The sequence below is a fragment of the Furipterus horrens genome, unplaced genomic scaffold (genome assembly GCF_987537825.1).
Source record: "Furipterus horrens unplaced genomic scaffold, mFurHor1.1.pri manual_scaffold_2, whole genome shotgun sequence".
Taxonomy (NCBI): Eukaryota; Metazoa; Chordata; class Mammalia; order Chiroptera; family Furipteridae; genus Furipterus; species Furipterus horrens.
In genome coordinates, this window is record NW_028327172.1 from 105,300,767 (window position 1) to 105,324,349 (window position 23,583).

Genomic DNA, 23,583 nt, shown 5'->3' on the forward strand with positions numbered 1-23,583 from the left:
CCTCATGCTGTGTATTCAGTCATGTGCTTGTTCAGGAGAAACCATCACTAATGTACCAATCTTTTATCATACGATAGTAATAATAATCAATATCTCACAGAAATACTAATAGGGATTGTACTAAATAATGTGATTACAGCACCCTGAAAAAAATTTGGGTGTGGCCAGAGAAAGTTTATAAGAGGTCTTTAAGTAAAATTCTACAGGTTTCCTTTCAATGTGTGTCTCAGTCTGGGTGGTTTATTTTAGTGCTTCATGTGTAAATATCTTGCCCCTCCAAACTTTTAAGATCCATTACATTCTTTCAGGCAGGGTCATGATTTGACTTCTTTGTATCTGTCCAATGTTCTTCTATCAAGGCTTCTAACTAGAGCCGTGCACGTTGTCATGCCACTCAACCCGGGTAACCTGATCTATAAAACAGCACAATATGGCTTTGTGGTCAGACAGAGCTGGATTCAAACCCTGACTCCAAGCCCCAGATGACTCCTGAGGCAGAATACCAATATTTTAGTCACTGTTAAGTTTTGAGGCAGTCTACTTAAGCCCTCCCCTACCTCACCTGGTACATAGTTGATGCACAATAAATGATAGTTAATAATTGCATAAGTATTTCCTGAAGGTTTTGTTTTTTTCTTTTACAAGTTTTCATTTGTGGAAATTTTTCTCTCCTTTATTTTAATCTTTCTTACGGGAAAAATATTACTTGTCATTTAAATTATAATTAAATCTGTATTTACTGTATTTTAATTGTCATATAAATGTAAAAAACATGAAGACAGGAACTTTGTTCAGTTCACTGCTGTGTTCCTAGCTCTAAGAATAGTGCCTGGCACATGGTAGGCATTCAACAAATACTTTTAGAATGAGAAAGTAGAAGTTGCTAGATTTGACAAAAAGCAAGTCATTTTTCTTTTACTTAGCATACTATTTGCAGGCTTTATCCATGTTGTAGCCTATATCAAAATTTCATTCCTTTGTAAGGCTGAATAATGTTCCATTGTATGTGTATACCACATTTTGTTTACCCATTCATCTGTTGATATCTTCCCTCTCCTTATAGCTCTTCAAATTCATCAACTTCAACAGGACCATGAGTCAGCTCTCCACAACCATGTCTCGATGTGCCAAAGACCTCTTTGGCTTTGCAATTATGTTTTTCATTATTTTCTTAGCATATGCTCAGTTAGCGTACCTGGTCTTTGGCACTCAGGTTGATGACTTCAGTACTTTCCAAGAGTGTATGTAAGTATATATAAAATTAAGAAGAAAAATATAATCAGAGATTTCACTGTCTTCTCGAGGATAAAGGATAAGCCTTCACAGTTGCTACTTAACCACCAAGTGTTTAAAAGTAGTTGTTTATTTATTTTTACTTTCTATCATTTTTATTTTAACATTACAGTATAAAAAGTAAAATTGAACATTGCACATTTTCTAAAGCATTGATCTCAAAAATAGCCAAGCAAAATCCCAAATATGTTTTCATTTATTTATTTTTATTTTATATTTTTATTGCATTTATTAGGGTGACATTGGTTAATAAAATTATATAGGTTTCAGGTGTACAATTCTATAATACATTATTGTATATTGTATTGTGTGTTCATCACCCCAAGTCAAGTCTCTTTCCATCACCATTTATTCTCCCTTTACCCTAAAAATAGTTGTTTAAAATAAGATTTAATTCTTTTTCATAGAAGCATTGAACCACCAATGCATAGATGACCATCCATTCTGAAATGCTGATGCTTAAAATAATAGTTGTGTGGGTCAGTGGATTGAGCGCCAGCCTCCAAACCAAAGGGTCTCCAGTTTGATTCCTGGTCAGGGCACATCCCTGGGGTGCGGGCCAGGTCCCCAGCTAGGGTTACGTGAGAGGCAACCACACATTGATGTTTCTTTCCCTTTCTTTCTCCCTCCCTCCCCCTCTCTCTAAAAATAAATAAATAAAATCTTTTAAAAAATAATTTAAAAATAAAATAACAGTCGTAAAGAAATCAGACATAGTAGATCAGCCCTAGTAAACCAACACTGTTCCAAAGATCAAGGGCTTCTTAGCACCAAATGTGATTTTAAGAGACCAGTTGCCTATATTTTTATTCCTATTCAATATTGTTACTGTATGCTTTAAACTTCAAGTTATTTTGTAAGAAAAAATAGTATTTCTAATATTCTAGGAGAAACTCAAACCAGTACAGGAATTGTTAGTCTCCTTCCAAAGTTCTCATATATAATATTAAAAACAGGAAAAGTAACCAGTATCATATTTCCATTCCATTTAGAAAGGAGTTATTAGGAAAGGAGATGATCATGATAATGGAAGTTAATAGGGCTTTGTACTTGGGGATTCCTAATTAATGATGCTGTGTGATAAAACTCAGAAACAAAAATGATTTTACTAATTACGACTGAGGATTGGTGACACATGGCAACTCTAGACTCCACTTTGAGTGCATGTCAGAATTCTGGATCTTTCAGACATACAATTTTGGCTTTCCTTCAAAAAAAATTTTTTTAGTTTTTATTTTTTTAATCCTACTTTTGAAAGAGATTTTAAATTCAGATCCAGGGTCACCATTGTGAAGGTTTAGAATTACTATCTTTGACCTAGATTATAGCCTATTGCTTTATAAGTTATTCAATAATTATTATTATTATATTTCTTTTTAACCAAGTGGAAATAATATATTTAGCATTAAAGAATATTACTTTTTATTCTATAAGGCCTCAATTGCTCATATAAATAGCAAGAGTTTTCCAAAGGATTGGCAATCTTCTATTCATTACCAGCTATCTACACTGAAAAAAATGTCTGAAAGTGTGAAATCATTTTTTAAGAAGTGTTGCATCAATGCTGGATATTCTCTGTTTTTGTATTGTGTTTTGTTTTGTTTTGCTTTGTTTTGTTCTTATAGCTTCACTCAGTTCCGTATCATTTTGGGTGACATCAACTTTGCAGAGATTGAGGAGGCTAATCGAGTTTTGGGACCAATTTATTTCACTACATTTGTGTTCTTTATGTTCTTCATTCTTTTGGTATGTACACTTTTATTTATAGTGAGGTGATTTAAATTTCATAAATAACCATCTTTTCTTTTCTTTGCACTCTATTCCCTATCATTTTTTTAAAAGACTTAGGAAGTAGAAAAATGTAGATATTAGAAATCATTTTATTTTACTTCTCTTTGATATACAGTTTTGTCATCATCTTTCATTTATCAATTGATAGAAAAATAGGCAGATGATAGATAGATAGATAGATAGATAGAGTCTTTTCAATGCAACAACAACAAAAAACAGATCAAGTGCAAATTTACAGTTACCGAAATAGTGCTTTGCCTAAAAAGTAGAGTATGTGCACATGCTTTGTAAACACAGTCATCAGCGCTTTCACGGTCACTTGCTAGCATGACTTTGCATTTCTCTGTTTCTCTTTTCTGTTTAAAAAGGAGGAACTGACAAAGCAAGCGAGATCCAGGATGTGAAGAGTAATATTAGAGTAAATTATAACTTGTCAAGATTAAGATATTTTGTTTTCACTTACTTATATATAGCATAACTAGAGACTGCCTACAAAGAATATTTGTATTTTAAATTTAAAACTAAATCCAACAAGGTATGGATATTGCTTTAAAAATTATTTTCATAACTATCTTTTATTCTCTTTATTTGGTACAAATTAACATTTTTAATATTTGGCCTTAAGTTAATTAAGATTTTTAGAGGCATTTTGTTCTTCATCTTAACATTTATGCATTTATTTGTCCACTCCACTAAGAAAGTATTAAATTAAGTTAGTTTAACCTAGGTAGTGGTTATTTTTTCATTTAAAGACAAACACTTAAGAATGCCTACATCAACCATAACCTTAAGAAAACAACAAAGCTCCCCTTTCAATGGATTTGTAAAGATTCTTTGTATAAGATTCAGTATTTCAGTGCAGTATCACCAGAGCTGGTCCAGGTATTTAGTGGTTTTATGTGCCATGCAAGTTCATTTGTATCTTGCCATACACATGTATCATGATTAAGTTTAAACTTGAGCCGTCTAAGTTTCTTCTTCCCATCACATATTAAGAAAAAATAGAGGAAAAAGTAAGCCTTTATTACTCTCTAACATTGGTAGTGCTTTGAAATCTGGAACGCCTGGATCCCGGGATCTCTACTGAGGAAACAAAAACCAGGAACTGAAAGTCCTGCAGTGGCCCATAGCCGACTTCAGGCCACCTAAGTTTCTCTGTGTGCCAGCCAAGTGAGGGACATAACTGTGGCAGTTGGAAATGCACAAATGTGGACTCGTTTGAATGCTGTCCTCCAGTAGATAGCGCCTTCTCAATTATTCAGTACAAGAAGGAATTGCTCTCCCTGCAGCCCCCAGAGAGAAGGGAGGCTACTGTCAATACATTTTTTTTTTTTTACGGAAATTACAAGCCAAATGCAGTGTTGGCCGTCTTTCTGAGATGTCTGCCAGGTCTTAGTTTATTGCCCCTCCTTAACAAGAAGCCACATTGGTGTGAGGTGGTTCAGCTGAGGCAGGAAGCAAAATCCCCATCATCAATGAGAGAAGACCTCTGATTGCAGAAGTCTGTCTGACAGTCGAGTGAACTTTGTGAGCCAGGATGGAAAGAAGGAAGTTAAACTTCCTCCCCCTATACCTTTCTCAGCCTCTCAGCCTTTTTCCAGTTTTTGAAATCTCTTCAAAGGATGTACACTGTAATCCATTCCAACTAATACATTTGCAGGCATTGGGTAACAGCCATTTGGAAACAAAAATAAAACATTAGATGCCTGGATTGTAAAGGAGAGGTAGGAGATGTTACCCTGACTACAACTGCCAGCCCTTGGAATTGAGCATTAGGCCAAAAACTTATGTGTATTCTATATTATATTCTCATATCTGCTGCAGGATCTTAAACAGTATTCCGCCTTAGTTCATAACAATTTGGTAGCCCATTAAAATTCATTAATTCTCATTTATTAATTCATCAATCATTTGATCAATATTTACTGACCCACTGTATTTCAGTCAATGTGCTAGATACTGGGGATGCAGTGGTAAGGAAGACAGAGCTCAACCAGCCCTCATGAAGTTTCCATAAACTTGTAGGGAAAATAGACATAATCAGATGCACAACTCTATAGTTACAAATCATAGTTAGATGCTAAAAAGGAAACACAAAGGAAGAGCATGTTAAAGAAGGACCTGATCAGTTGAGTGCAGTGCTTCCAGAAAATATGTTGGAAACAAGTGTTGAAAATATAAACCATTATACTGGGGAAGGGAAAAGTCAGGAAAATGAACTAACCATTACCGAATAATAATAACTATAAATTATGTAGCACCATACATTAGGCCCTGTCTTTAAGCACTTTACGTAAATTATCTCATCGATCCTTACCACAAATATGTAAGGGAGGTACTGTTACTCCTCCCATCTTATATATACAAAAACAAATAAATCTATTTTAAAATGAAGATTAGAAAATTGAAACAATATAATCTTGGCAAGACAGAAACCTAACTTTGCTTGACTCCAGAGTCTATATCTTGTCCACTAAGCTTTTCTCGACTCCCTTCTTACCATGCCTTCAAAATTCCTATTTGCAGATATCTTTTTAACTGTTCTATGTTCAAAAATCTCAATATTATATAACAATATTTGGAATAAACAGAATTTCATTTGTCTGTGTTGACTGTTAAAATTTGAAAAGCTATTTAGAGTTCGCTCCAATAATTTATGTCAAAAGAAAAAATGTAAAGAACATATATAAGCAAAAATAATAAAATAATCCCTCCATTCATAGTTAATTACATTAATATTTTGTTGTATTTTATTCTCGTTTCTTTTTGCAAAATATATCACAATATATGGTTTTGTAAGTAAGAAAATATGTCACATTTTCTATTGGTAGGAGTTAATTGAAAAGATAATTTTCCCCAACAATATGTGAGCAAACTATTAATGTATGACTTCTTAAGATATCAAATTGTTTTAAAAAATGGTGAACAAAAAGGCATGTGTCAAAGATTAGATTGATGTTTACAAATATATTTACGTTGCTACTTTAACCTCAACCTTCCTTTGATTTACAAACAGAATATGTTTTTGGCCATCATCAATGATACTTACTCTGAAGTTAAATCTGATTTGGCCCAGCAGAAAGCTGAAATGGAACTCTCAGATCTTATCAGAAAGGTATGACAAGCCCTAATTCTCAGAATTGTTTTATTTTCTACATAAGATAAGCATGTTTCAGTCAGATTTCCAAGTCAGCATTAATCAACTGTCATTGTTTATAGTAAAGAGCAGATTGCTATATTATAGGAGTACTATAAGTGGCCTTGGGGCTAGAGATGGGTCCCCTACTAGCCTGGATTTAAATTCCAGGAATCCTTTAATGCCCTGGAATTAAATTCTCAATGAACTCTAGACTCTTAGAGCTAACCTGCTGGTTTCATCTCCTTTTTTTTGATACCTCGTCCAGTTGGCTCTCACTTCCAGTTTCAGAGTTTTAGAATAAACTGGAAGATTATAAAGACATTTCCACTTTTTCTATTTCAGTTACAGTTTTTTAAAAATGTTTCAGAAGCGAATACTTTGTAGTTCATCCTTTACCCTTGACTTTCCAGGGAAGCTATAAAATAGTCCAAGGAAAAAGTATTTGGAGTAAGGCCACAGCCTAAGCACATGAGGTCTTTCACTACCTACCATCTCAGGAAGTGCTTCATTGTTAAATAGAAGAGCAGGATTGGAAAGTTGGGCAACTTTGTTCTTCTCAAAATGATTTCTTTGTTTGGTTTAAAAAGACAACAAATGGCTACATCTAAATTTTACAGCTTGTTACCTAACTTTATTTTCTAAGATACAAGGGCTCCTTTTCTGTTGGTTCAAGCCATAGGACTACATTGTCTGTGAATCATGTTGTAACAGAACTTTTCCTTCTTAAACAGTCTATTGGATGGGACCTAAGATTTGCATTATCCTGAATTTTGCATAACAGTTTATTGTATTTTAGCAAATCACTAGGGTGTATACAAGCAGTCCTCACTTTGCATAGCAAATCACTAGAGTATATGCAAGCAGTCCTCACTTTGCACTTCAGTCCTTATATGCATAAATGTCAATTATTTCAGGTAAATAACCCCAGCCTCTCAACACAGTCCAAATTTCAGTTATTACAGTGTATAGACTGAGTAATAGCATCAAGTACAAACCTCACTTTTGAAACCGGAAAAGCCGGCGTTCGTTCTGCCTGTCATCTCCCAGAACCAATAAGTGGAGACAAGGATTGAATCTCTCTGGGTGCTTTATTCAGATGGCTGGTGATCTGAGAAGACAACAGGTTATGTACCCTAACAGACCATCTTATATTCCATTTTAAACGAACCTTTTTTATAAGGAGAAGAAAAGTGTAGGTAAGGTGGTTGAAATTCATGGAAAAGTTTAAACAGATAAAAGCTGCAGCATTCTTTCATCTGTGCCCTGGGCGGTGGTCTTTATCTGTATCGTGGCCGGTGGTCATCTCACCCTGGAGTACAGTGGCCCAGATCCCATCTATTGCTGGAGTCAGGGTGGGTCATACGTTCAGTTCCTGAAACAACAGCTTTTAATGTACATTGATTACTAAGCTTATTACCTATCACCTAAAACTAAAAATTTTCAACTCTTGAGTCCCCCATTATTTTCAGTTATCACAGTATATAAACTGTGAGTAACAGCATAAAATTCAAACCTCACTACAAATCATTACATAAATTACTGATGTGCATCATATTAATGACCAATAATGTCACTTCTTGCAAAGTCTCAGCTTGGTCACTGAGGTTCTGCTCTTCAGATCACACACAAAAATGTAGTTGTGTTGCTTCCTTATCTCCCAGTGATAAATCATGTGACAGTTTTACAAAAAAAATAAAAGAATAATTTGAAGAGTGAATGGGCCAGCAAAGATGAAAGTATAGCAGAAAAATGGAGAATGATAACACTGGATGTAAAAATCAAAACAAATTATTGGATTTATAGAAGAAATAAGTAGCTGTTCATGGAATATCACTGCTACAATTGAGAGATCCAGATATGCAGCCAAAATCACTTAGTGATGGCAGATTTATCAACATATATGAAGAAAGTGATTGTGACGGAAAGGATGAAGATGCCTCAGAGGAAGTGACACTGGCAAAAAACAAAAACAAAACCCAACAATTTCACATTAAAGGCACTCTTGGCAATGTTTTGCAATATTAAAAGTAAAGAATATAAAATGCTGGAAACTGACCCATATATCGTAAGTTATACAAGAAGAAGGCAAACAGTATTCAAAATACTCTAGATAAGCCCCTCCCCCAATAAGGAAGAAGAATTGCGCTACTTATTCTTCCAAGAAAATAATGGATCCAGTAATTTCCAAGTTTGCTTCTTTAACTACATTCTTGAGTTCAGAACAGAACATCATTTCATGTTTTACGCTAAACCACGGGCTTGGTCCCAGTGCAAATTTAAAACAGGGAGTGTGTTGGGACCAGCATCATATGGTACTGCTTAGCCCCAAGGCTCATAAATCATTAGATGTACTGGGATCCTTTCACTATAGAAAATTACTATTTTGTGTGCTAATAACAGCAATAATAATGATAGCTAATACTTTTGTATTTTTATAATAAACACTAAGGGGGAAGAACCAAATTTCCTCTACCCTCAAGGTTCTTCTAGCTTGGTCTAATAATCAAGTAGACATTAGACAGATTAGCAAGAGGAAATAACCAAACTTAGTACATACACATGTATGGGAACCCCACATACATGAGAGAGTCAGAGACCCCTACATACACAAGAGGTGCAGAGATGGAAAGGGAACATGGATTTATAAGACACTGCTATGAATGAGGGAAGGTGCCTTGGGGACTTCAAAGGGTCACTGCAGGATGATAAAAAGAAGAGATGCTTAATGAATAGAAGTTTGCCCTGCCCTATAGATTGATCAAAAGTGATTATCATTGACAATTGTTTATTATGGGCAAGGACCCTAATTTAAATTCTAGGTAGTTAAGGGAGGGGCAGAGGTTTCTCTTGCACCTGAGGTGAAAGTTTTCTTTGCTGAGAACAATCTGCATAGCACAGAGGCACGTCTTGGAGTGACTCATCTGAGCCCGCATAGTTCCCTCCTCTAAAATTTCTCTGGAAGTTTCACGTGCCAAGAGTTGGGTTGGTAGAGTATTCTACATCTGATTAAACCAGTCTCAGTCTTGAGAAAGGTTCAAGTCCATTAAGCAGTCGTGTCTCATTTCAGGAGGCAGTGATGCAGGTGGGCTCCCAAAATTAAGTCTGTGGTACAAGGAACCAGATATTTAGTAAGAGGCATCTCTGTGGAAACAAACACAAAGGTTAATGATCGGAGCAGACTGTAATCTCAGTTTCTGAGTTCAGAAGGCAGACAGTCAAGGAGATTTCTAAATGTCTGTCTCCGATCATCTTCAGATGGAGTAAAGTCAGGCAAGGACAATCTGATAGATTCTCCTAATTTGCAGTTTGAATGTGTCTGGTGATTTTTCTACAAGAGGCACAAAGGTTGTCCATAGAAAACCTGTTGTGGTGATTTCTCTGAAGTCTATATCAAGTTATTCCACTTTAGCTTGCATGGCTTTTTTTTTTTTCTTTTTAATCCTCATCTGAGGAAATGTTTTTCATGTTTTGAGAGAAAGAGGAAGGGGGAGAGATAGAAACATCGATATGAGAGAAAAACATCAATCAGTTGCCTTTCTTATGCACCCCTACCAGGTATTGAATCATACCCTAGGTATGTGCCCTGACCAGGAACTGAACCTGCAACCTTCTGGTGTATGGGACAGTGCTTTAACCAACAGAGCCTCCTGGCCAGGGTAGAAAAGGGCAGCTTTAATTCTTAATAATTCCAAGTCAAAGGGTGGGAAAATAAAAATATTAGTTCAGAGGATTGCAGCCAAATATTTAAGAAAACTGATCGTCTTTGTAGCCTCTCAGCCAAAAAAGAAAACTAGAAATATTCAGGATCTAGTTCAGTTTAGACGTAGAAAATTTTAAAAACTTTAAAGTCAATGTGCAGCACAAAAAGCTTAATATCCACAATGTTATGTTATAGTTTCTATTGCAACCTAATTTTTTCTCTCTAAAATACTCCCATTTTTACCAAAGATAGCCAAATTAAGGCTAATTTATTTGCAGAATTTGTCTAGTTTCAATAATAAGCCCAGCAAGAATAGTAATTACTAGTCCTGCCCAGTGTGGCTTAGTTGGTTGGATATCATCCCACAAAGCAAAAGGTCATAGGTTCCTAATTCTGTCAGGGCACATGCCTGGGTTGCAGGTTCAGTCCCTGGTGGGGGCGCATATGAGAAGCAACCAGTTGATGTTTTTCACATCAATGTTTCTCTTCCTTTCTCTCTCCCTTCCCCTCTCTCTAAAAATAAATAAATAAAATGTTTAAACAAAAAGGAGGGGATAGTAATTACACACAGACTCTTAAATCTGCTTTGCTGGACTTTCTCATGAGGAATCTTCAGATTGATCTTAAAAAGACCTCTCAAAGCCAGAAAAGCCAAGGCAAGGACTTGCCATCAGACAATGCCTGCAATACCTATAGGTCTGGGTGAGTTCCTCTCTTCTCAAGGTCCCCAAAATACCCTGAGGTTTCTACACACCTCCTGAGAAGTGACATTCTTTACTCACATGGTAAAGCTGCTGGGAACCATTTAAGCAAAGTACCAGGCCAATATTTCCAGGTATTTTTATTGGCTTCCATAAGTCAATCTTAATTCTTTAAAGCCGTCTTGTCATATGCATGTCTTTTTCAAATATGACATTCCAAAGGCTTGGTAATAAAACCAATTTCCAGTTGCATCGTGTCATAAGGAGAACAGATTCTTATTGAACTTAAGCAAATAACCACATTGTCATGGAAATAGCAATACTTAAGAGTTTCTAAATTCTGGAGGGATCAGGTAGAAGGAAAAGTATAAATGTTTCAATACTGCTTACAAGGTACAATTTACCAAATTGCTATATCATAGGTAATTTAAGAGAAATTTCTTTTTATCTGTAAAACAAAAGATTAAAATAGTAATTTCAAACAAAAAAAAAGTCATAAAACTCGTAACCATTTCCATCAGTTCATTCAGTCCCATGTAATTAAATTTGTTCTGCTTGACACCAAATTTTCCATTAGTTCTCGTGACCTTGACTGATACTCAAGGGCAATTGTCGTCGTCGTCGTCGTCGTCGTCGGCAGCCGTCCGTCTCGAGAGACGATGGTGTAGCTTCTTAAGAGTCTATCTGCACCGCTGAGAATGGCTGTGCAGTCCAACTCAGGAGTGACACGGTATCTGTCTCCTCCCGTGTTGAATCGACATCTTGTGATGACGCTGGAGTGTCCTCTCCAGTGAAGCTGAAGCTACAGAGCCTGGGCAGGGTGATATGGAGGGTCTGCTGTTGCCCATGTAATTAAATTTGTTCTGCTTGACACCAAATTTTCCATTAGTTCTCATGACCTTGACTGATACTCAAGGGCAATAGGGTCAGTCATAATTTCAAGAAGTTTATAGCCATTTACCCACCTTAATTTCTCTGGTACAGGAGACTGTTGCCATGTAAGAACATCAGGATAGCAAAGATCTGGCGATGAGGGGTCATTTTTGCAAAAACAGAATGGCTTTTATCCGCATGTGCCACAATCTGATACTTAGGTTCAGTCATTTTAGTGTGTCCCTCCATTTTAATGCCAGACATATTAAGTCTGGACATCTTAGATTTCCAGGGATTTCACGTAAAGTACAAATCAAGTACAACATAAACAAGGCTTAATGTTATTTCCTATTTGGCAATGCTCTTCCCATGTAATTTCAGCACACCAAAATAAGCCTAATTAGTTTAACATTTCTCTTTGTAAGGTGAGAAGACAAATATTTTGAGGTGTTCCAGGAGCCCTTCTGGAATACCTCGACATTATTCCCAGGCCAAAATCTATTTATAATTTAAATTTTAGGAAGTTTGACAAAAAGTATCAAAAGGTTTGGACATTTGACTAAATAGAACCATAAAGTCATTATGAAGCAATACTTAGTTAATCCATTTAACCAAAGTGACAATGAAAGATTTCAAAGACAAATTTAGAAGTTTATGTGATTGTTGCAAAACTTAGTTCTTACTATTGAGGTGATTCAATTTTCTCAAGTAGTCAAGGACCTGATTAAGGTAGCATAAAACATAAAAAATTATTTTGGTTAAACAACAGAATCTTTGCTTTCTTGGCAGAAACTTTCACAGTATCAGTAGCAGACCACAGTCCTTTTGGGAGAGAAAGAAAACCTAAATCTAATTTTGCATCAGCTAACTTTTGATATTTAAATCCACTTACTTAATTCAATTTATTTCAGTCTTATTTAGCTTGACCACACATGAAATATGGTTCCTCAAGATTCCTTTTTTACATTCAGGTTTTTATTCTATTTTTCTTCTTTTCCATTTTGAAACAACTAGCCTCACTTTAGGGCAAAATTAATTTCCTTTTCTTCAATAATACATCTCCATATCTCATACAATTTTTTAAAGCCAATACATACCATATTTTTCTTGTATTCACAGTTGTTTTACCTATTGTTTTTTGTTTCTGTAGCTTTAATTATATATATTAGAATTCTTAACTTTTAAAAACCTTAATTTCTAGTGAAAACTAAGAACTGTGAACTTCTGTACCAGTATTTTACTTAGATTGATACATTTTTGAACAAATCAGTTTCTCTCTCTCTCTCTCTCTCTATATATATATATGATATATATATTAATATATAATATATATGTTAATGTGGCATAAGCCATGTTTATTAATAACCCCAAATATCTTAATTCCTCTGTAATAAGAAACAAAAGATTGGTAAAGGTATGTGCACTAATGAATGTTTCTTTATTTTACCCTATCTGGAAAAAGTAAATATTCCGTGAATATTCATTGTTTAATTTAGCTACCAAACTTTAAAGTTTCAAGTTACCAAGATTTAGGAAACCATTTTTAACAGTGTCATTATTGCTAAATAGGTCACCTAAAAGGAAAACTTTGATCTTACATTTATTTAATGTATTTGTTCCTAACAATTAGGTTTAGATTACTTTTGAAAACATTATTATACCAAGTTACTTTTCCTGCTGACAACAAACATAACATGAGCTTATTTGACTAATAAACCCAGGTAGAATAAAAGTATTATTTAATGCTGATTATTCTGAAGATATGCCTATTTAACCAAACCAAACTCAAAACAGCTTTAATAGCAAATATTTTCCCAGATCACATAACTCCAAAAAGTTTTGGGTTCATTTCTGTTATATTTTTTGAGTATTCTCACATAAGAACTTGTTTGTTTAAGCCAATTTAAAAGAACTTTTTTATAAGTTAACAATATTATCCAGAAGTAGAAAATACTGCACAACACACGTGAACATACAAACAAGCACGAACAGTAACTCCCTAGTCTTTATTTTACAATTACTGCCATGGGCCACATAAGATAATGTAAAATAACAACTGGGTCCAAACTCTTTTAGACAGAATTTATGAAGGTGACCCATATTGATGGCTGAAGCTTGTTCTTTCTAATAACTGTGGAGAAAGCAGTTAAGTTTTGTGTTCATTTTTTACAAGGGAGTCTTGGAGCCATAGAAGCAGTTTATGCTTTCAAAAACACCCTAGTCTCCCCTTTTTCTTTCTTCAGCCTTAGAAATTGTGGGTGATAAAGATAGCTGGGCTTTGAACTCCTTCTAAAGCTGCATTTCTGGTTTCACAAACATTCGTAAGATAAGAACAGTTGCTCTCAAAATTTGGGCTGTAACTTACGTCACATCATAACTTGGCCTACCTAATTACATAATCTTTAATTTGCTTCTTTTCCTCTAGGTGTATAGTTTTATTTTACCTTATGGAAAGGGCTCAAAATTTAAAAAAAAAGAAAATTAGCAGGCTCTGACATTAGTTTCTAATCTGACCAAATTACTGATCAAAAAGTTACTACATCCTTTTCAAATATCTTAGCAGTTTTATTACAATTTATTTTCTTTTTAATTGGTACATTCTTCAGAATAGACATTGTAAGTTTATATTATAATTTCCTTGAGGGCTGGCACACTTTAGTAAGACCCTAACTATAGTTTAGCCCACATTTCTGTGTGACCATATTTTGGAGCTTCCAACCTTACAGTTACCAAGCCTAGTTCTTAGGACATAAAACTTTAGTTGTCTTTAAGTAAAAATTTTGCCATTTTTTCTTTTGTTTTTCTTTTTAAGTGCAGTACAATTATACTTCCAATGTCTTGATTTTTTTTTTTTTTTACAGTTTGCAAATGTCTGAAGGCAAATGGGAGGAGGTCTGAGTTGACTTTGATGTTTGTTCTAATTTTTGTCCTTCCATTTTATTAAGGGAATTCTAATGCCTGGCTATTATAGCAATATGAGAACTAAGATAAATATTTCTTTCTTTTCAATTTAGAAAATATTCTAATTAAAAGGACCTATTGTCTGGCCTTGACAGTGGGATCTATACTGACTCAAATCGATACTATGGATGTAAAAGGCTTTTCCAAAGGAGAGTAGGAAAAGATGCAACTCTCACAATAAATTTTATTCCCAAAGTTAGCCTAAGAAATATGAAGGGTGTTTGAGGGTGGGAGGGCAGTGTCTTTAAATAGCTGTTCCAAAACACAGGGGATCATGTGCCTCGCCCCTGTGAACAGAGTAAGGATTCAGAATTCCCTAAGTTTGTATCCACAGCCAGATACGTGTACATCATCCAGCTGGCAGAGATAACAGACCATGTCTCCAAGGAACAGGGCAGACAAAGAAACCTCCCTGGAGAGCTTGTCTTGGCAAAACAAAGAGAAGGTGCACCTTGGCAAGTGCACCCTCTGGATGTTAGGGGCCAGAGAGGAAATACTCTCATTGGTCATAAGGCCAAGTTCTCAGGACAAAGAATAAAACAAAATGAGAAAAACCAAATCGAGAAAAACAAAACCCGTGAGTGCTCACCAAGTAACCAAGAATTGCTTCTCCAAGAAACAAGTTTCACAAATATTTTCTCCTGCCAGTCAAAATTTAAAAGAAGGAGAAGTTTCTCACCGCTTTTGCTTCCACCAGATCCTACAGAAGGAGATATGGGAGTGTGTTGACATGCTACGAACCCTTACTTTCTCCTGGGCTGTGTCAGACCTCCCAGGATCTCCTCATCTTCAGCAGCCTCACCAGGGTGGAGGGGAGGGTGTGGGGTTCTAGCCAGTGAGTTTATCCCACTCACAGCACCAGCTGTGGGAGAGGAACACACTTTCCTCTATCCCAGTTCTGGCTGGTTTAAGAAATACAAATGAGACAGGTTCTCAAGAGAAAATAACCAAATACGTATGTATGGGAACCCCACATACGTGAGAGATTCAGAGACCCCATATGCATAAGAGATGTAGAGGTAGAAAGGCAACATGGGTATTTAAAACTTTTCTGAGCTACAAATGAGGTAAGGTGCCTTGGGGACTTCAAACGGTCATTGTAGGAAGATAAGAAGAGCAGATACTTACTGTAAAGAGAAGTTTGTCCTGCCCTACAGATTGGTCAAAAGTAATTATCACTGACAATTGCTTATTATGGACAAGGCCCCTAATTCAAGTTCTTGTAGGTAGTTAAGAGAGAGGCAGAGGTGTACCTGTGGCTAAAGTTGCCTTTAGCTCAGAACAGCCTACATACCACAGAGGCATATCTTGGGATGCCTTGTTCTGAACCCCCATGATACAATGCTGAGTAAATATGTATTATTCCATTTATTCCCGATGACAGCTATGTGAATTGATTGCTATTATCCACACTCTGGGGATGATGTAACTGAGGCATGGAGAAGGTAGGCATATTCAAGATCATTTAGCAGTTGGGCCGAGACATAACACGTGCCCTTAACCTAATGAAAAACTTTACATATGACAAAAGGAACTTGTTATATTTGGATAGGAAGAGGCAATTCTAGTGCATTCTCCTTTCAATAACTTAATATGAACTGTTCAAAGTGAGCAATTGAGGTGCTTCTACTTCTCTTGCATCCCAGAGTACTGTTACTGAAATAAGTTGTAGTGTAAACCATACTTTTCTTCTAATATATACAAGGTAAGATACTCAGGGTGATTAGCTTCTTTCTTTGCCCTTTGGAAAGAGTAAAATTTTAGTTTTATTTAGCACATCGCTGACTTAAAAATGATCAACTTTTATTTTGGTCCCCACTGACCTGGCTGGCCATATATTTAGTAAAAGCAATTTGGGGGAGTACCCACTTATATTTTATTTGGGAGGAATATTCACCACCATTGTTTATGGAGCTGCCACACACCCCAAGGTCTCATAAAAACTTGCACCATATCATCCCTAAGAAGAATCTTCCAGTCAGAAAGGTGTCCCCGTTGGGAGGCATAATGGAAATCCCAACATTTGGGTCCTCTGGATAGAGAGGGTTGCATGATGTGGTGATTGAGAAGGTCTTAGGATAAGTTTTTATTAATGCCCACCTTGTAAGAGAATTTATTTATTTATTTATTTTAGAGAGAGGAAGGGTGACACAGAGGAAAAAAACATCGATTTGTTTTTCCACTAAATTATGCATTCATTGGTTGCTTCTTATATGTGCCCTGACTGGGGATCAAATCTGCAACCTTGGTGTATTGGGACGATGCTCTAACCAACTAAGCTACCTGGCTAGGGTGAGAATAACTTTTTCACAAAGAAATAAAACACTTTAATTTTCAATTTTTCTACAATAATATTATAAATGTGTAGTAAATAAACATTCATTTTACTGTTTTTTTATTTCCCTATGACTTTATAGCCAACACTAAGGGAGCTTTTAATGTTTGACAAAAGTTTTAAAGGTCATGGAACAGTCATAATTTTTCCTGTTGATTATTAACAGCACTGTGTATAACTTGAGCTTGCATGGTCATTTTTACAGTCCTGTACTACAATGCTAAACAAGGTCTGCCTGCAGTTTATTAATGAAAAATCCATATCCACATGGTACTGAAATATATATTAACATGTATAAGGAGATTACCAGGAGATAATATAGAAAATAAACAATTGTTATTCCGATTTCTCAGTTTTCTTAAGACCTGTTTCACATTCCTACATATCCTGAGGCAGACAGCTATGAAACATGTAGTGATTTTCGTTTCTATAACCTAAACTTGCATTCACATATGAGCAAAGGGCTCTTAGTTCTTCTGGGTTTACTGAAAGACCCTGACTCTTATAACTCTTGTGGAAGATATGTCCATTATTAATTTATTCAACACATACTTATTGAATGGTACTGTTCAGGGTTTACAGTAGTTGCTACTATAAATTGAAGGCAGATCAAATACAAAAGGAGAATACACTAAACCAAGTCTTTTCTTTTCAACAGGGCTACCATAAAGCCTTGGTCAAACTAAAACTAAAAAAAAATACTGTGGATGACATTTCAGAGAGTCTGCGGCAAGGGGGAGGCAAGTTAAACTTTGATGAACTTCGACAGGATCTCAAAGGGTGAGAATCACACTTTCTGAGACCATGGAAAATTCCTTATGTAAAGATAAATTCTTGGTGATATGGGTATCTCTGGCCCAAGTACTCATAGAAACAACTTTTTTTCAGTGGTGGGTGTCTGCCTGAAACAATACTGTAAGAGGAGGACTGTTGCTGATTCAGTAATTTATCCTGTCTTCCTGCATTTTGATGTCTCTGTGTTTGGGTTGGACCATGTTAGTGAATGAGTTCATCTGTAACCTCTCAATAATTTCAGGAAGGGCCATACTGATGCAGAGATCGAAGCAATATTCACGAAATATGACCAAGATGGAGACCAAGAACTGACTGAACATGAACATCAGCAGATGAGAGATGACTTGGAAAAAGAGAGGGTGGGTTTAATTTAGTTCAGAACTATGATGTTTCAGATGCCACACTAAATAGTGGGTTATTGAGAGTCATTCTCTCTTTTCTTTCTGTCTCTCATAAATTTATGTATTAGTACCCTGCTTATTCCAACAAGGATATATATCACAATAATATATAACAATGCAATAAGTTAGCATAAATGTAAACCGAAATGAAGAATGAAGCAAACCAAAAGTGAAATATAAAACTAGACTATGAATGAAGCTAAAAATGCAGTCCATAAAAGAACATATAACTATTAAGATTGGGCTACAAATTTGGCCCTAAGCTTTCTAGTAATGAACTTGAAAAGAGAAACCTGAATAGTTACATATTTCACAATGTCCATCAGAGTGGGGGGGAGGGATCTCTTAGAAGGTATAAAATTAGTTGCTCTTGAAATTAACATTAAAAATAAAAGAGCTGCCTTCCATTTGAGTATTTATTAAGCTATTAAAAGTAAACTTACATGGGCTTTTATAATAAGAATATAATAGGTAAAAATTTTAATGTTAACTTAAAAATAAATGGTTAAACAAAAAAAAACATAGTAATTGAGGTACAGTGAATGAAGATGCATGTTATTCAGAAAAGTCATTTTCCTATGAGGAGACAGTATAAAACAGTGGTTTCTAAATGCTGCTCCACAGAACAGTACCATTAGGTGAAAAACACCAGTCATAGTGAAATGTGAACAAGAACACTGAGTAAAATTTTCACAAGGTTGAGTTTAATCAAAGTTCTTATTTTGAGATTATATTCTTTCTTCTTTATAGCTATTAAATGTATCTTTTATGAAAAATTGTACAGTTCTTCATTTACTTTTTTTTGCCTTGGGTTTATAGTGTTCATTCTTGTCCAAACAATACATTAGTAACTTCTCACTGATAATTAAAAGTTGGTTTGAAAATTTGCCAATCCCTGAAATTAAAAAATGTGGGAACCATAGTCTGGTGTTAACCACAAAGAAATCTGAGGTAAATGGCACACACCTGTTTCTCATTGGCCCAAGTCCTCAGTGAAGCTTCTGTGGGGTCTAGGTGTTCCTGCTCAATGACCCCGTTTTCTTTAGGAGGATTTGGACTTGGATCACAGCTCTTTACCACGTCCCATGAGCAGCCGAAGTTTCCCACGAAGCCTGGATGACTCTGAGGAGGATGATGATGAAGACAGTGGTCATAGCTCCAGAAGGAGGGGAAGCATCTCCAGTGGGGTTTCTTACGAAGAGTTTCAAGTGTAAGTATAAAAGAACTGCAGTACAATTTGACTCGTACCCACCTTCTTTGTCCTGTTATTATCAAATACATTATAACATTGCTATATGTAATAGGTCTAACAATGCAATTACGTACATATTGTCTTATACTGTTGCTTTTTAAATTGGTTAAAAGAAAAAAGGAGGAAAAATATGCACTAACACTGTTTTTTTAGTCACATAATTACCTTTACCAGTGCTCTTTGCTTTTTTCATGTGAATTTTAATTGTAGTACTGTCTGGGATCACTTGCTTTCAGCTTGCAGAACTTCCTTTAGTATTGCTTCTAAAGCATGGGTTCTTTCGGTTTTCTTTGATCTAGGGATATTTTTATTTTACCTTTATTTCTTTCTGGTCTCTATTGTTTCAGATGAGAAGACAGCTATTAATCTTACTGAGGTTCACTTGTCTGGGACAAGTTATTTTTCTCTTGTTGCTTTCAAGATTTTGTCTTTGTCTTTATCTTTCAGTATTTTTACTATAAGATGTCTGAGTGTGGATCCCTTTGCAACTGTCCTACTGATGTTTGTTAAGCTTCTTGGATGTATAATATTTTTATCAAATTTAGTAAGTTTTCTTACTCTCCTTTTTTTTCTGGGGTTCCAACTGTGTATACGTTGGAGTGCTTAATGGTATCCCACATTTCTCTTAGACTCTGTTCATTTTTCTTCATTACTTTTTCTCTCTGTTCTTCAGACTGCATAGTTTCTATTGATCTACAAGTTCACAGATTTTTTCTTCTGCCAACTCAAATCTACTATTGAGATTCTCTAGTGAATTTCTTTTCATTTCATGGGTTGTACTTTCCAACTCCAGAATTTCTATTGGTTCTTTTTAATAATCTCTATCTCTTTATTGATATTCTCTATTTGATAGGACAAAGGCATGATACTGTTCTTTATTTCTTTAAGCATGATTTTCTTAATTTTTTGGATATATTTATAATAGCTACTTTGAACTTTTTGTCTAATAAATCTATCTGGGCCCTCACAAAGCCAGTTTCTGTTGCCTGCTTTTCCCCCCCTGTGTATGGTCACATTTTCCTGTTTCTTTCCGTCTCATAATTTTTTTAATTGAAAACTAAATATTGTAAAAAACGTTCTAGATACTAATGCCTCTTTCCCCAGGACATGCTTTCGTTGTCGTTAATAATGTTTGTTTTTTTAGTGAAGTCTATTTCCTCTACATTGTGAAGCCTCTGGTGCTACTTCCCAGCCAGTACAGCCATGACCATGCTCTCTGGCATCCCGGGAATCAGTTCACAGGAGTCTCATTGTCTTACCCTGATCTGTTTTAAGCCTCTGCCTCTGTTGATATCAGTTCCATCTCTTGGATTTTACATATTTTTGGCTGATTGGTCCATTGTTTTCAATAATGCCATGGAATATAAATTGCTCCACAATCTGATCCAATTAAATTCAGGCCCCTTTGAGAGGTAGTTTTTGAGTCCAGTCTTCAGTTGTCTTCTTAGCTACTGTCTCCTCCCCTGGTTCTCTTTGGGAAACTAGCGCGTAAATAGTTGAGCTTCTTGATCTTGTGAAGTGACCAGCCTCTTCACTGCTTATTACCACCATCTGCATTGTTTTCAGGAGCACTCTTAGGCTTGAATTTTCCCACACTTTCTTCCAAATAAACCCAATTCACTTGGGGGAAGCTTTGGAGCTCTCTGTCTTATGGCTTGACCCTAGGCAAACCTCTATGCTGCTGCTCCAGGCTAGAGTCAGAGACAGTGGCTCATCTCTCTCAAAGTGACACCCTGCTTCCTGAATAAGATGATGAACTGGATGGCAGCCTTTGATCTCTCAACTTACCTCTCCTGGCTTAGAAACTCCATCCTATAATTGGAAGTTGAATGTGGGAAAAGAGCCTCATACTTAGCCACTCTTGCCTGGATTAGAGCCTCTGAAACATGGATTTGGGATGGAAGCAATAGGATGAGACATGCTGGCAGCCTGCCTCCTACCTGGGAGATTCTGTAGCTCTCCACTGGGAGGATCTCAGGGGAGAGAGAGCCCTGCATTCCTTTGACCCACCTACCCAGAGTGCTTCTGCCACACTGAGCTGGGGGCAGGTGAGATGGAGTAGAGCTGCCTCCAATATCACAGACTCTCACTCTTCTTGCTGAAAGTTAGTGGATTGTTGTAAATAAATGTTTCTTTATTTGCTCTATGCCTTTAAGAAAACCTTCAGAAATTTTTTTAAAAATTAAATAATACTCTGAAAGTTGTTTTACTAGGGAGAGGGCCTACAGAGCCCTCATGCCACCATTCCAGAAGTTGACTCCTACTTATTTTTTAAAGGATTTATATAACATTTCATTTATTCAAAATAATAGGATCATAAGTGAATATAATGTTTTCTACCTGCTTTATTTATCTAATATATTGTGAACATCACTCTATTTCATTAAATATTTATTCACAATATAATTTCTGATGTCTCCTTACATTCCATATTTAAATAATCTATTATTTAATGTAATCATTTTTTTTCAGTAATCAAAACTTTTATTTTTTTATTTTTTTTATTGTTTTAATGTATTTTATTGATTATATTATTACAATAGTTCCAATTTCCTCCCCTTTACTCCCCTCCACCCAGCATCTCCCTCCCCCAGCAATCCCCCCCAAGTCCATACCCATGGTTTGTAAAAAATAACTATCCTTCCCTCTCAGATATTAAGACCCTTTGTAATCTTGTAGAGGACAATGGGCGAAGGTCTCAAGCTCCTCTAGCTGCTTCAAGCTGGACATGGTCGTCGTCCTACCTACCCTTGGGTCCAGAAATCCCTAATAATAGTGGGGGTGTGGAGGGGAGGGTAGCCTTCCCACATAGGGAAGGATCGTGCAGACTCCAGGTCAGTTGGCTGTCTCCGGACAACGGTGTGCTTGGTTTAACAGGCTGGCATCCTTGTTGTGTTCTGGGGGCAACAGATTTGGCAAAAAGGGTTAAAAGACATCATTCAATCCATAACCACTAGATGACAAAAGGCAGGGATTAATTTTTCAATGTTCCACATTAGGGGAAAAAAAAGAAAAAAAGGGCTTCTTTGGAGGAAGGTGTGCTAGGCACATCTCACCTGTCCAAAACCCCCTTGCCAATTATACTTAGTTTGGGCTGAGGGAAATAGTTTAGGTTTCCCACCTCTCAGACCTCTGGGTCCTTTCTGTCCAAGCCATTAGGATAGAAAAGAGAAACCAGTTTTAAAGTGAAGCCCACAGACCACCCCATTCTTCACCAACCCAGCCATTTAGTTCAGCCAAACCGTTGAGTCTCAGGAGGCAGCGCTGCAGAGAGGATTAAGTGAGGCTTATATGTACAGACAATCACTCAGGTAATGCGGTCATAGGCTTATGCCCTTTGAAAACAGAAAACACATGTTAATTTATGTAACATAATCCACAAACAAAACTCTAAATCTGTAAGACTGTCTTATTGGGAAGACATCCAATTGCAAGGCACTTGACATTCTACTTGCCTGCAACTTGAATATCTTTGATGATATCACAGACATGGTTTAATTTTCAAGTGAAACCATATTTTAAATGAGAAGAAACTTTTAAGACGGTTAGCTGCACTACTTTATAGTCTACCACTGATCATTGTGGTTTTCCTTGAATAATGATTTTTCTCCCTAAGATTACCCTCCTTGTCTTTAAAGGGACTACATTAAGTCCATTTTTAATTTATCCTGTTCATTTGCATAAACACAACAAGAGCAGCAAATGATCACTTATGATCTTTAGTTCTGCTTTGCTGGAACTTACGCCAGGAACATTTAGGGTGACCTTCAGTCTGCCCTTCAGGGCACAGAAGCTGAGCCACATACCTGGCATTCATCCTTGCCTGTACACACCTGTCCTTTCCAAGTCTTTCTGGTTTTTCATTGTGCCTTAAGGTCCCTTCTAGCCATCTTTCAGGAAAACAACCTTCGTTCCTTCCCTGGAAAGATTGCTGTGGACCGCACAACCAACCATGGTACCAGGCCTTTTATCTTGCGGGCTTTTATTTCCTTTGAAAGTCATTCCCAGTTCCTCAGGGCTTTTTGGTAATAACCTGAGCCCAAGTATGTCTCCTTTAGGCTTGACATTCCAGTCAAAGACTTGGTCAAAAAAACAGAAAAAAAAAAGGAACCTCTACTAACAACTGGTCTTATTAGTTCTATGCAAAGAAACTTATGTCATTACTTACTTGTTTAGAATGCCAAACTCTGGAGGGATCAAATAGGGAGAAAAATATACAACGTGAAGGAAAATCTTTGTCCTAGTATTCACTGAACTGGCATTTCCATTCTTCATATTTTCATTTTTCCCCCACTAAAAAAAATTTTTTTGTTTGTTTTTCCATTACTGTTGTCTCACTTTT

At 36.2% G+C, this 23,583-nt stretch overlaps 1 protein-coding gene across 1 annotated transcript in view; it reads left to right on the forward strand.

The window, feature by feature from the left end:
* The window catches only part of PKD2 (polycystin 2, transient receptor potential cation channel), a 77,003-nt gene that overhangs the window by 40,885 nt on the left and 12,535 nt on the right, over positions 1 to 23,583 (forward strand). The window contains exons 8-13 of the mRNA XM_090266283.1: positions 1,064 to 1,245; positions 2,919 to 3,039; positions 6,101 to 6,199; positions 17,452 to 17,573; positions 17,830 to 17,947; positions 19,036 to 19,199. Of these exons, the coding sequence (XP_090122409.1) occupies positions 1,064 to 1,245; positions 2,919 to 3,039; positions 6,101 to 6,199; positions 17,452 to 17,573; positions 17,830 to 17,947; positions 19,036 to 19,199 (806 nt within the window). The remainder of the gene's footprint in view (positions 1 to 1,063; positions 1,246 to 2,918; positions 3,040 to 6,100; positions 6,200 to 17,451; positions 17,574 to 17,829; positions 17,948 to 19,035; positions 19,200 to 23,583) is intronic.